Source organism: Diachasma alloeum, unplaced genomic scaffold (genome assembly GCF_001412515.2).
Source record: "Diachasma alloeum isolate Michigan unplaced genomic scaffold, Dall2.0 Dall_scaffold_01335, whole genome shotgun sequence".
Taxonomy (NCBI): Eukaryota; Metazoa; Arthropoda; class Insecta; order Hymenoptera; family Braconidae; genus Diachasma; species Diachasma alloeum.
Genome location: NW_021681439.1, coordinates 11,931 through 24,269, shown reverse-complemented (window position 1 = coordinate 24,269; position 12,339 = coordinate 11,931). Strand labels below are relative to the sequence as shown.

The 12,339-nt window shown below is 34.7% G+C and overlaps 3 protein-coding genes and 1 pseudogene across 3 annotated transcripts; 1 reads left to right on the top strand and 3 right to left on the bottom strand.

Moving 5' to 3' along the window:
• Positions 1-2,603: 2,603 nt before the first annotated feature.
• Positions 2,604-4,648, top strand: LOC107046363 (nuclear transcription factor Y subunit alpha). The gene is made up of 4 exons (XM_015268963.1): positions 2,604-2,779; positions 2,876-2,967; positions 3,041-3,182; positions 3,259-4,648. Exons 1-4 carry the CDS (start codon positions 2,606-2,608, stop codon positions 3,325-3,327), a joined length of 477 nt encoding a protein of 158 aa, XP_015124449.1. The 5' UTR covers positions 2,604-2,605; the 3' UTR covers positions 3,328-4,648.
• Positions 4,649-5,031: 383 nt separating this feature from the next.
• On the bottom strand, positions 5,032-5,827 carry LOC107046362. The gene is made up of 2 exons (XM_015268962.2): positions 5,647-5,827; positions 5,032-5,375 (listed from the first exon to the last, which is right to left on the bottom strand). Exons 1-2 carry the CDS (start codon positions 5,825-5,827, stop codon positions 5,032-5,034), a joined length of 525 nt encoding a protein of 174 aa, XP_015124448.1.
• A 1,343-nt stretch (positions 5,828-7,170) lies between these two features.
• Positions 7,171-8,178, bottom strand: LOC107046361 (annotated as a pseudogene).
• Positions 8,179-8,712: 534 nt separating this feature from the next.
• On the bottom strand, positions 8,713-11,366 carry LOC107046360. Its single transcript, XM_015268961.2, has 3 exons — positions 10,377-11,366; positions 10,037-10,300; positions 8,713-8,908 (listed from the first exon to the last, which is right to left on the bottom strand). Exons 1-3 carry the CDS (start codon positions 10,587-10,589, stop codon positions 8,738-8,740), a joined length of 648 nt encoding a protein of 215 aa, XP_015124447.1. The 5' UTR covers positions 10,590-11,366; the 3' UTR covers positions 8,713-8,737.
• Positions 11,367-12,339: the final 973 nt, after the last annotated feature.

Below are 12,339 nucleotides of genomic sequence, written 5' to 3'. Positions count from 1 at the left end.
AAAAAAATGATGTCTTTAGAAGTTTAGAGCATTTCCATATTCATTCCTGCAAAGGGAATGTTGAAAAAGGCAATTATTCGCGGAATGCCTTTATTTGCGAACTTTTACTGGCCAATTCAATGAAGGAGTTAGATGATAGAAATTCTTCAAATAAAAAAAATTTAGACTTTTTTATGTCATGTAGAAAATTCATTACTCTTTGATTTTGTAAAATAAATATTGATTTCATTTAACAAACCCTTGAACTAAAATCGAATGAAAAAATGGAACACGAATATTTTAATAGTTACAACTTAGAATTAGGTCTGAATGATTTGGAAGAATATAAGATTCATTTCTTTTATTCCACGATTGACATTCAAGTTTATTTAATTATGAACTATTTCAACCATCTTGTCAATTTTTAACACTCATCACTAACGAATAATTTTCCATTTCATTCAACATAAATATATCTGTGTGGAAAATATGCACTGATTTCCCATTCCATTTATCATAAACAAAAACGTGTGCAAAATCTATGCCCTGATTTTCTATTCCAGTCATAACAAACAATTCCGTATGTAAAAAATATGCACTGATTGTATGTATTTCATGTATTCCTTATTTGAGGTTAGAAATCCTTTTTTAAGTCACGTGAATTTTTTCCAAAAATAAGATAAGGATTCTGATTTCCTAACATCAACTTGAAGTACTCTCTCACCATCGATAATTTTTCATAATTCCGGGAGAAGGCAATTTCTTTCAGAACTTACTACTTTTCTCTATTCTTTTACAGAAATTTGAAAATTTTGTCAAATTGGAGTATGAAAAAACCAATAAATTTCTCTATTTTTTTCAAAATTTTCATTCGATATTTCCATACTATTGTTAATTTGCGATTCTCCAACTTTGTTTATGAGACCTTTTTTCGGTGAATTTACAATATTTACTTTCATAACCAATACATTAATGTGTACATTGACTGAGAATGAGAACTAAAATAGTATATTTCGTAACGAGTGCAAAAAAACATTTTTTCACGAGTTACGAACAATATTTTTCATCACAATGTGGCGCAAATCGGACTTTTAGGCACGCGGAGCGTGCCGAAAAGTTCACTTTTCGTCACAGCGTGATGAAAAATATTTTTATGAATTATTTGCTCGTTTCTTATTTCAGGCTAGAAATGCTCTTCAAAAGTCACGCCCATTCTCGCGAAATTATTTATGAAGATTCCCCTTTATAGTACCCGTTTTTTTTCAATGCCACTTGTCGGTGTCCCCGCCGAAGTTCTTCCTCATTCGAGCTATTTTGAGTTCGACTTTCGGCGTTCGACTTTTTTCAATTCGAGTTTTACCCTTCGTATCTTTTATGAATAGAAAAAAAAGAGGATTATCAAACGATGAATTATATACGACAGAAGAAAATAATATGCAAAATGACCATTCGGAAGTGTATTGCTAATTTATTAGCAAAAATAACCATACTATATGTATTATGGAGAAAAAAGCAATTTCCCAAACACCCAAAACATATTTTTGAGTGACTGCATGTGTGATAAATATCACAATAAGGAAAAATAACAATACTATATGACGATAAACGTAATTTCCCACTTGTTTCATTCCATTCTTGGCTTTCAAGTTATCCAATTATCAATCATCATTCGAACAATTTTTCATTTCACATAAAGAATCCGATTTATAATTTACGCGCGCTTCCCTGAACAGCGCCGTCGCGGCCGCATTGCTCATTCTCATGATGAGAATGCATCCTTCATGCGCCGCCATGACATTTTTTACATGCTCTCCGCCATGACAGTTTCCAGTCCATGCTTTTTTTATATAAGGATTATATAAGGACCTTCATGCGCCGCCATGACATTTTTTACATGCTCTCCGCCATGACAGTTTCCAGTGCATGCTTTTTTTATATAAGGATTCTAAGATATTGCAAACACAATAATAGGTAGCTGAATCTGAAGATAATTTTTCAATGAATATCTCTAAATATACGGTAGATGGAAAAATTTTCAAAAGTGCTTTTTTGAAAAAAGTGCTCTACAAAAAAGATTTCTACAAAAATTCTCTATCCCCCTTAGATTTCAAAATATTTTTGAAAAATGAATTTTTTGGGAGAGCAAAATTTTGTTTTCCACCTCTGAGGTGGTGAGAGCACCAAACATAAAAATACGTTTTTATTAGAAAACTGTCTGAACTTTCCGATGAAAAAAACAAATACAAAAACGGGTCGGGAACGACTCCAAATGTCCGTTTGAAACTTTTTTATTGAATTTTCCATGCCAAAATACATAGATACATAAAAAACAATTTTTTTTTCAAAGCTGCCACAATTTCCGACAGAATCTATGTTTATTTTTTTTCTGTTGTTTTTAGTGGCTCGTAATTAGAATGGGAAAAAAAGTTTTTAGACGAAAAAAAAATCAATCTTCATCTCCGCCAGTAATTGAGTTAGAGAGTTCCGGTGGCGCTATATAAGGAATAGAAGGAATAGATAAGGAATAGGAAAAAAACTTTCAAAATTTTGAGGCAATTTTTCATATACAGAATTGGCGGATTCGCTCATATTCTCTAACCAATTTCACTGTCGATTGAAAATACAGATGGTGCCGGGAAACAGTGGGCAGGCTCAGTTTCAACGAGTGGCGTTACCAAATGCTGAATTTTTGGAAGAAGAACCACTTTATGTTAATGCAAAACAATATAGGCGAATTCTAAAACGTCGACAAGCTCGTGCCAAGCTCGAGGCGGAGGGTAAAATTCCCAAAGAAAGACCGGTAATCATTTCAATTCTAAATGCTCTTTTTCTTTGCAATTAGTGATTGTAAATTCTGAAGTTTCAAGTAATGATGACAGTTAATTTCTTTCTGTAGAAATATCTTCACGAGTCACGTCATCGTCATGCCATGAACAGGATTCGAGGGGAAGGTGGACGATTTCACTCTGGACAAGTGAAAAAACGAAGGTAATTTGAAGCATTTTTAGTTTCACATGTTTGTCTAGTCATTGTCTACATAAAATATCAATTGATGCCACAGGAATAATCAAAATCCCATGATCGCCCAGCACATATCAACGTCGACGAGCACAAATACTATAAGAACGATTTCGTTGCCCACTAGTCAGGGAAATGTGCAGCATCACAATACTGACAACATGGGATCGACCATCATTATCGAGGTAGTTTTATACTATAATTTTTCATTATTTCTACATGCAATTCGTAAAAATAATTGTTTTATCAACTATCTCCTAGGGAGCTGGAGGCACTTCCTTGCCTGACATGATTGGAGACAGTGGGATTGTTACGTCTGACGGTCGTTGAAAACTAAATAAGTAATTTTAAAAAGATTAACAGATTCATTTGAACGGAAGGGGCACGTCCGTTACGAAACTTTCAGAGATTGTAAATACATTTGAATTTTCTATTCCCATTATAGTTTCTTGCGATTTTCCTCTTGAACGCATTCGAATATTTCAACTCATCAATTTTTGATTCATTGAGTTTTGTTGGCAAGATACATGTTGACGTGTCTTAATGAGGAATACGTATCCCCGGATAAAATTCTGAAACAATGTAACTCCCGAATCTTTCATGAAAACACATGTAACGCACACTCAGTAACATAGAGGTGAATTCTCTGCGTAAAAAACTTTTGTGAAAATACCAATTTTTATGAGATATTTCAAAGCCTGAGTTAAGCAGTACAATTTGTTTAAAAGCCGCTTCTGAGACTTATAAAATGAGATTTACAACAAATCTGCTATCGCTCTTGAATTCAAATGAATTATATCAAGCTCAAACTCATGAATAATTTAACAATTAATTTCTGAGGAAGTAGTACAATTTTGTTCATACAAAGTTCACTCGGACCAGACTCGACTAATAAATTTATTTCAAAGTTATGAATATTGTTAGAACAGTCAAAAGTGTCACGTTTGCTAATTCTCACCTACGTATTTTTAAATTAAAAGTTTGAGATACTTCCTTCAGAATTTCTCCCCGAGATGAGTGTTTCTCATAGCGACACGCTGATGTGCAGATATAACCACTGTATTGGTTTCCATAAGTGTTTTTTTAAATATTTGAATAGTTGCAGTGGATAATTGAATAAAATTTCTTTTTTCACGAGGTTCTCATTTAGTACAAAAATTAGTTAAATTCAGAGACAAATTTTTTAAGAGGTTTCACCATGACTAATGAATATATTGGTCTTGATATTGCATTTATTAGAAATCAATTTTTTCAAGCATTCACGGAATTTGTCATACCAGATAACCAGCAATCATTGCCGACCAATCTATTCATTATCCGCCGAATTTTCGTACTTATATCTATCATTTAACAGCAACCGGTTAATTAATGTCATAATTTCGGAGAAAGATAGGTTTTGTCAAATTTTGATTCATTCGAAAATTAATGTTCGGGGGAATTAAAGGAATGTAATTAATTAAGAGAAAGCAGTTGTAAATATGTGAATTGAAGAATAGAACCAAAAAATATACATACAACTGGAAAGATAAGAGAATATAGAGTATTTGATTAGACAACGTAAATAAGAGGCAAAAGTGCGTGGGTGCGATTGTGTTTTGTACTGATTCACGTGACAATTTATTGGAATATTTATCAGTGATATTTACTTCGACTAATTTGTTTTAATACTACCTTGAAATAATTTTTATTATATCCTATGATCCCTCATTCATTAATCGAATTCGATTTAATGTATGGCAATTGATCAGTTGTACTATTTGTCATCTCCACAACGTTTTCACTTCTTATTTGAGTTTAAAATTGTGTAGAGGATAAAATGAAAAAGGAATGTGACTGTCAAAAGCCAAAGAATCAACTGAGGGGTTTAATATATACCTCAGATCGTTTGTGTCATTCACACCCCAATCAATTTTTTTTTCTTATAACTTATATGCCATGTTGCGTTTTAAATACTTAATTCATCTACTTAAAATCGGTCAATTTTTTTGCAATATTTACTCCGTGTCACTAGAAAAAATAACTAGAATTTCCACATCAATAAGAACTTCTTTTAATGGTTGAGCAATCCATTTTGATGGTTCGCGATTGTTTAAATGATCTCATTTCTTGTAGAATTTTCTCTCTGACAATTCTGTCGCCAGTTGAGCAAATAGCACCGACATATTCTGAATCACCAGTTTGAACTTTTAAGATTCTCCTCTGCTCCATATTCGGGTCTAAATTGTTCGAGGGTTTTTTCATTTTTGGACTATTTTCGATGGTTTTAGGATAGCGATAGAATTTGCGATGTACTGTTTCAGGAATCACCCAATCATTAGGCAGTTGTAGATCTGATACACTCACACCGGTTCGTTTTTTATAGAGCGAAAAGTAATCATCTGAAAATTATGTCGTTTGAATAATTCAAATGATTTGTAGTCATTTAAGCTGTTCATCTTAATTTTTGTGAAAGATCAATACAAGGATATAATATCTGTTGTTGTGAGCCATGACTTTCGGCTTGCAGCACATAGAAAATAAATAACTAGTAAATTTAATCCCCAACAACTGAAATATTATGGTAATGACGGCCATCGGCTGCTTCCATTACCCGTTATAACAAAAATTGCATCAGAAGAAACTCACAAGTTAAATAATGCCAATAATTACCAGGATTTTTAGAGAAATTCAACTGATACACTGTTCCATAGGCATCGTTGTTAAAATTTGAAGATATTCCAAGACTCTGAGCTGGGTTAAATTTAGTGACACAAATTCTTTGTTTGGAAAAGTAATCTCTATCGTAGATAGTCACAAAGTCTCTTGTTTCGTCGTCTACTTCGAACAACATGATTTTTCTATATTTTGTTTTGTTTAAATTTCAATCGTTGGTTCAATTTCTTCTTTGTGTCGACATTAATTTTGCATTCTGAGCATCACTTCCGCTCCATTTCGACCAATTGTTCCTTGATATGATGATAACATACGATGGAGGTGATTTGGGCTTGCATATCCGAAAACTAAAAACGATTTTTGTTTTCAATGTTTCATCAATCAACGATTTCCTTCATGAGTGTGAATGTAAATATTGGATCGAAGAGGTCGATAAACATTTGTGAAGGTCTCAGGGTCGTTTGCACCAAGCCAAGTTGAATGGCTTTATCATGAGGGTAAAATTGTCACCGTGTTAGCGACCTGGTGACATTAAACGTTTGTTCTTTCAAACATTAGCTAAGAACGAACTGTGTGGATGGGTAACTCTACGAAAAGTTCCTTCAATTGAACTCCCCTACTCCTTTTCCAGAAATTAATTAATATAATTTCTGGAAAACCCAGCAAACAGTGATCGGAAAGTTTGTCGTTAACGAAATGCCATTTGCCGATAAATTACGGCAAATCGTCGAGTTTTGCTGTCTGGGAAGGAATGTTAAATCGTTGGTATGTCCAAATGTTCTGGATAATGCGGAAGGAATTATTCTTCCAACGCTCATTGTTTATTGCATATTGGTTTTTTACCTCGTTTCGCGGTTATTGGAGGCGCCAGAAATTTGTCATCATAAGGATTGTAATACAAATCATCTAGATACTTCAAAAGTTCGTTTTCCAATTGTTTTCTTTTTCTTTCCCTTGGAGTTGATTGTGAGGTGGAGTTTTGCTCTTTGGCATTAGTCTCTACCACTGAAATTATACTGGGATTAATACCGCAATTCAGCGGAATTGAGTGCAATTTACGTGGGATTCCATAGTCGAGTTTATAAACCGTCTGCAATCTCTCTAAGTATAATTTTTTAATTAGTTTCTCAGCTTCGTCATCATTGAGTTTCCGAGCAGCAGCAAATTGGAGATCAATCCGTTGTCCCTTATGTAATGAATTTTCAAAGCAGTCGTAATGAGGATATCTAGTGGATATAATTTATTAAAAAAGATATTTCCTTCGCTCATTCGTTAACTTACTTCGACTTTTCTGGAAGTTTATGGATTGAGTATTCAGTTTTATATACAGACTTGAAAGCATTGAATAATCTCTCACTCATTCTTTATGATACGCTCGAAACTTTCATGTCAAATTTTTAATGAATGAAAGATAATCTTGATTTCTATGAAGCATTTGTCTTAAGCAAGTAGCCACGTTCACATAATTCAATAAAAAAAACATGTATAAATTGTATTTATTTTTCCGAAAATTCACACATTCTACATTTTACAATCTTTTCATTGTCTCCGAGATGATGGCAGAGGTTCTAAATACTGCTGTTCTAATTACTGCTTTTTCAGATTGCTATGTCCGAGTTTATTAAATGTGTCCATATACTCAGATCTCCCTGTGTAAGGTTTTGACCGCGCGTACAATAAGTTGGATTCTGCAAATATGCGAAAGAATAGATGCATTCAAGAGATGCTTCACTTGAAATGAAAAAATAAATTGATGTCAAGGGTAAAATGTTTTATAATTTAGTTACCTCGACTCAAATCAATAGGTTCAGTAGGTTCAATTATAGAGATATCCACGAAACTGTATCGAAACTTAATTGGATCTCTGTATCCACTTTGTAGTTGCGAAATCACATGTTTGATAGATGAATTGACTGGTGAGTTCACTGCTGCCATCAACAGCTGATAATTGATGGAAACCTCTCTGTTACTGTCATAGGCTGCTTGATAAACACTTCTTAAGTTTGATGCATCGGGATTTTCCAACATGTGAGACATCAGTACTGTCATTTATTGATTCACTCGTATAATATCTTTACAGAGATCTATTTCTTTTCTTGCTAATTCTTTGTATCTGGACAACAAGAAAATGTTATAAATTGTCTATATTCACATGGAGAGGCTCACTTGGGCGGTGCTGGATATTCTATATATTATGAGCCTATTTTATTGAGAGAAATACGGTTATTTTTTAAAACAGCAAGAAAAATGATAGAATTATGATTAATATAATGCCGATATGTTGAATTAAATTCAACAATTTTTTCGAATCCGTGTTAATTGATCGTGGACAAATTGTCTTTAGCTGCTCAGAGGAGTTTCAACCTTATGAACATCTCATCGACACTCGTCTGGATCTATCCTAGGCATGAACAATCTCTTACCAGCATTTTTAGGCGATAGTCTCGGTGTAGTTTTCAAAAATAATGGATGAGACCAGACAAATTCGTCATGATTTGCGGTAGCGAAAGGATCCACTACGGTAGACATGATGGAAGAACTCAAACTAAAATTTGCCTAATTCAAGATACATGAGTGCAGATACTACTGCGAATTAGCGATTGTGGATTTGATTGGTGAGGACCATAAGTAAGAGCCTTAAACATGTCTCAATTAGAGAATACTATTTCCTTACCGTAAAAAATGACATTCATCAAAGTTGATCTTTTGAAATAATCAGTCAGAGGTCGTCTTAGGGAGGCATGGCTGAGTGCTTGATGTACCAATTGATCTTTTATTATGCGCAGGTTTGAAAACAGTCTTCAGATATTTTACCAATGCATCTTTAGCTAGGAAAAGGAAAAATACTACGAGTCTGTATGCAACGTAATGAAATACTGCTTTAACGAGGGTTAAACTGACTCGAGAAATTGTTCCATCTATGTCCATAGTAATTTTGTATTTTTTACATAAAATTTTGGGGTTCAAGATGAACTTGTGACTAATTTACTCGTGAAGTTTGCCATGACGTAGAAAAAAATTGAACGAAACGTGATATTTCAATGCTGTCTATATTTAGTGACAAAGAAAAATAAAATAACGCAGTATTTCAGGAAGAACGGACAGCTTCGGATCTCGAAGGACACCTCCCTTTGCATTCGCTGGAATAATTAGCTGATGTTGATGGGCTGTGGGCTGAATTTGATAAAATTTTCTGTCGAGTTCTATCACAATTGTGAATACAACCGCATTCCAAGCGTACCCCGTAGGATTGATTTTTCTGAAATTGTAGAAACATATCAATATTAACGGAAAGCCATCGAATAATTGGAAAATTTTAATTGCTCCAAAATCTACATCTTGGAGCAATCAACATTGAAGCTTAATCAGCTTATTCTTGTTGAATTGATTCCAGTTGTCATTTTGGTTCCAATGTTTTTGATAAATACAATATAGGGATAGGGATTCTGGCATTATGTCATGGTGCAAACGTTTTCAATCGCTTATAATTTATTCAATTTTTATTCAAGTTTTATATCCGACAAAAGATAAGAAAATTATCCACAACCCCAATGCAGAGACACTCGTTAAAACAAAAAATGATAAGATATTTGGATTGGTTATTTAAGGTCCAGTTGTACTGAGCCCTATGAGCTGTTTAAAATTTATTTCTTCCAATGTACACCTCACGAGCTACCTGATTGTTAACCGACAGTTTAGTCAACTGAAGCTGTTGAAACCGAACCTAAATTGAATGTATTTATTTCTAGGGGCTTATTCTCTAATGAAGCAGAAATATATGTGTTATCGAAAGTCGCATCGTAAACGTAATGATTGGATTTGTGGATTCGGCGGTCCGTTCACAGATCCACTTCCGTTAAGAGGCGATGGACTTTACCATCGGAGTGGAAATTGGATTGCAAGTTTATTCGTTTCCAGACCACAATTTAGCAAAACCCAAATTCTTACACCATAGATACCAAGATTATTGATGATGTATGAATTTGGGTATTGCTAAATAGTCATCTGTCGACGAAAAAACTTGAAATCCAATTTTTACTCCTATGGTAAGTTTCATTACTTCTTGAAGGAAATATTTCCGATCGACTCGAGAATAGGCCCCTCGATAAGACATTTAAATTGCAGTATCATTATTGTGTGAATTAAACATTGACTCTAATAATAAAATTTTTATTTTTTGGCTACAAAGTCGATGAACATTTCATCCATGTCAATCTTTATGGCCGAAAACTCAAAGTTCGTTATGAATAGCCCATTTCATCTTATTTCCAAGAATAATGAAACAACTAGAAATTGTGCTGAGTCACAAAAAATCAGAGGCCGGTCGCTTGCTACTGGCTTGAGTGCAACTGGTAGGGGTTGCACACAAAAAAAGAATAATATTTACTTTCATTCCACCAGCTCTCATGCGTTCTTCATTTCCCGGTGCAATCATCGCCTGACCGTTGGGACTCCTCCCATCCCAGAAAAAGTAATCATTCATTATTTTCTTAACTCCGCTGGTATAATGACGTTCCAGGAGATCGCGACGCCACTGGAGCTCCTTCAGTTTTGCCAGCACTACTTCTGCGTATGTTTTCATTCTTCGGCAAGGGTATGATATTGATTGATACTCCCCCTCTTGCATCCCCCTGATTGATGAATACTCGTCCTGAAACAGTTTTTGATTTATTCATCACTCTTTCAAACTTTTTCTATTCGCTTAATGAATTTTTTCAGCTAGTGACCTCGGTATTCCCTGCGGAATTAGCCTCACTGAATGTCTCCTCTGATGTCTTTGCCTCCACTAATTGACTCTCCTCACGACTCTGATTGTCCCCATGAAATTTGTGGCATTGCGTACACTTGACAGGATGATCCTCTTTCCAATTTCCGATCAATCTCTCTCTATACGGATTTGCCTCTTTTCGCGAATTTTTTGATAGTTTTAGTGGACTCATTTCAATGTTTCAATGAGAAAAATATTATCAATTTGGCCAGCATTCTTATTTTTCTCTTGAGACTTACAGAAATTTATTATGATTATGGGTTAAATTTTGTTTTCCTTCTAATTATAATTGATGTTTCAAGTTTTTCGATTGTCATCTGTTCTGTAAAGCATTCCCTAAACATAGTAGTAAATACAGAGACCTATTCATTTCGCGTTTCTCTAATTTTTGTAATTAGCATTTCCCCTCAACGAATTGAGTGGTGTCCTTCATGTTGAATATGTGTAATCCCACCATATATATTCCCCATATGAAATTCGCACAATCACATGTCCCAAGGTCAAAAAATTAAGGGGTTTGTGCCGTCCGAAGACAACAAACATCTAAAATTTCAAGCTCACAGGCTCGAACCGGACGGGCCGGAATGGCACACCACTAAAGAGTAAAGGACGTAATAGTAAACTAACAATTTTAAATAGTATGCAACATGAAATCTAATTACGTCCAGCCAAAAATTTCACACGATACATTCGAATATACCACGCATTTTTCATCTGGAGAATTGACTCGACCTGCATTCAATGTTCCCCAGTTTCAGGTTCCAGCCCACAGTGTATTCGTCAACTCCGGGATTCGATAACATTTTTATGTTATACCCATCTCCGAAAACTCAATTACTTGAGTGTAACTGGGGTATTCCATGGCAACTTGACCAGCTCATTGTCTCTCAGATTTCGTTCTCAGTTTTTCATAGAATTTATCTACCTCAATCCTTTTAGTTTTACTAGTTAATTCTTCATTCAAACTGAAAGCTGAAAGGGAAAAGCTCAGAATAAAGGGTTACGAGAGTTGGGTGTGGGAATCAGAAATCAATAAAATCAATCAGGGTCTGAAATAAAAGTCAAAACTAAGAGTCACGTGAGTCAGGTGTGAGGGAAATGATGGTGATCAAAAGTTCGGGTTAGAAACAAGAGTCGAAACAGGGTCAAAAATATAGGTCGGAAACAAGGGTCAAAACCAAAGATGACGAGGGTCAGGCGTGAGGGTTATAAATAAGAGTAAAAAAAATTTCAGGTGGCTGTATCTTCGATATAGCTGTAATTGTACATGGATGCGTCCATGGTCTTGCCTTCTTTCTCTAATTTCCTAGAAACTCCTTGCATTTCCTCGAATTTTCTGGAAACTGTTTGAATCCTCTCGAAATTTCTAGAAATTCCTTGAATTTTTTTGAAATTTCAAGAAACTTCTCAAATTACCTCGAAATGTCTATAATTTTCTCGAATTCCGATAGATGGTGATACACATAAGGATCGTTTCCCAAAATGACCGTCACTTTTGCGTTCCAGTAGACTCTCTCTAGTTCCCAGATAGCCAACGCTGTCGACGGGTGATTACACTGATATGTAGTATATACTGGAAAGGGCACTGATCCGCCTGACGCGAGCCGACAGAGAGGGGCGATTTTCAAGGATACCTATCTCTCTCGTACCGTCCGCTCAAAAAGTTTTCTTACCTTCTAGAACGTATAGAATTCAGTATTGGCGTTCAATTTTTGTTGTTGCATCATTATAACATAGAATTGATCATTTTTTTCCAATGTAATAATACTCGGGCCATTTACAATTTAATTAAAATAATTCCACATGGGAAAAATACAAAAAAATATACAATTCAAGAGATTATTTGTTCAATCAATCTGAAGGTGTATCGAAATCCAGATCTGAGTCGATATCGTCATCAGTATTCGGATTTTGAAATTTAG

What these genes read in the sequence shown, in the direction of transcription:
- LOC107046363 (XM_015268963.1), top strand. Translation starts at nt 2,606, where the DNA reads ATGGTGCCGGGAAACAGTGGGCAGGCTCAGTTTCAACGAGTGGCGTTA. An exon ending in AAATTCCCAAAGAAAGACCG is followed by an intron (nt 2,780 to 2,875) that starts GTAATCATTTCA and finishes TTCTTTCTGTAG; the next exon opens with AAATATCTTCACGAGTCACG. An exon ending in GGACAAGTGAAAAAACGAAG is followed by an intron (nt 2,968 to 3,040) that starts GTAATTTGAAGC and finishes TTGATGCCACAG; the next exon opens with GAATAATCAAAATCCCATGA.
- LOC107046362 (XM_015268962.2), bottom strand. Translation starts at nt 5,827, where the DNA reads ATGTTGTTCGAAGTAGACGACGAAACAAGAGACTTTGTGACTATCTAC. An exon ending in GAATTTCTCTAAAAATCCTG is followed by an intron (nt 5,376 to 5,646) that starts GTAATTATTGGC and finishes CATAATTTTCAG; the next exon opens with ATGATTACTTTTCGCTCTAT.
- LOC107046360 (XM_015268961.2), bottom strand. Translation starts at nt 10,589, where the DNA reads ATGAGTCCACTAAAACTATCAAAAAATTCGCGAAAAGAGGCAAATCCG. An exon ending in ATTCCGCAGGGAATACCGAG is followed by an intron (nt 10,301 to 10,376) that starts GTCACTAGCTGA and finishes AAACTGTTTCAG; the next exon opens with GACGAGTATTCATCAATCAG. An exon ending in TGAGAGCTGGTGGAATGAAA is followed by an intron (nt 8,909 to 10,036) that starts GTAAATATTATT and finishes CTACAATTTCAG; the next exon opens with AAAAATCAATCCTACGGGGT.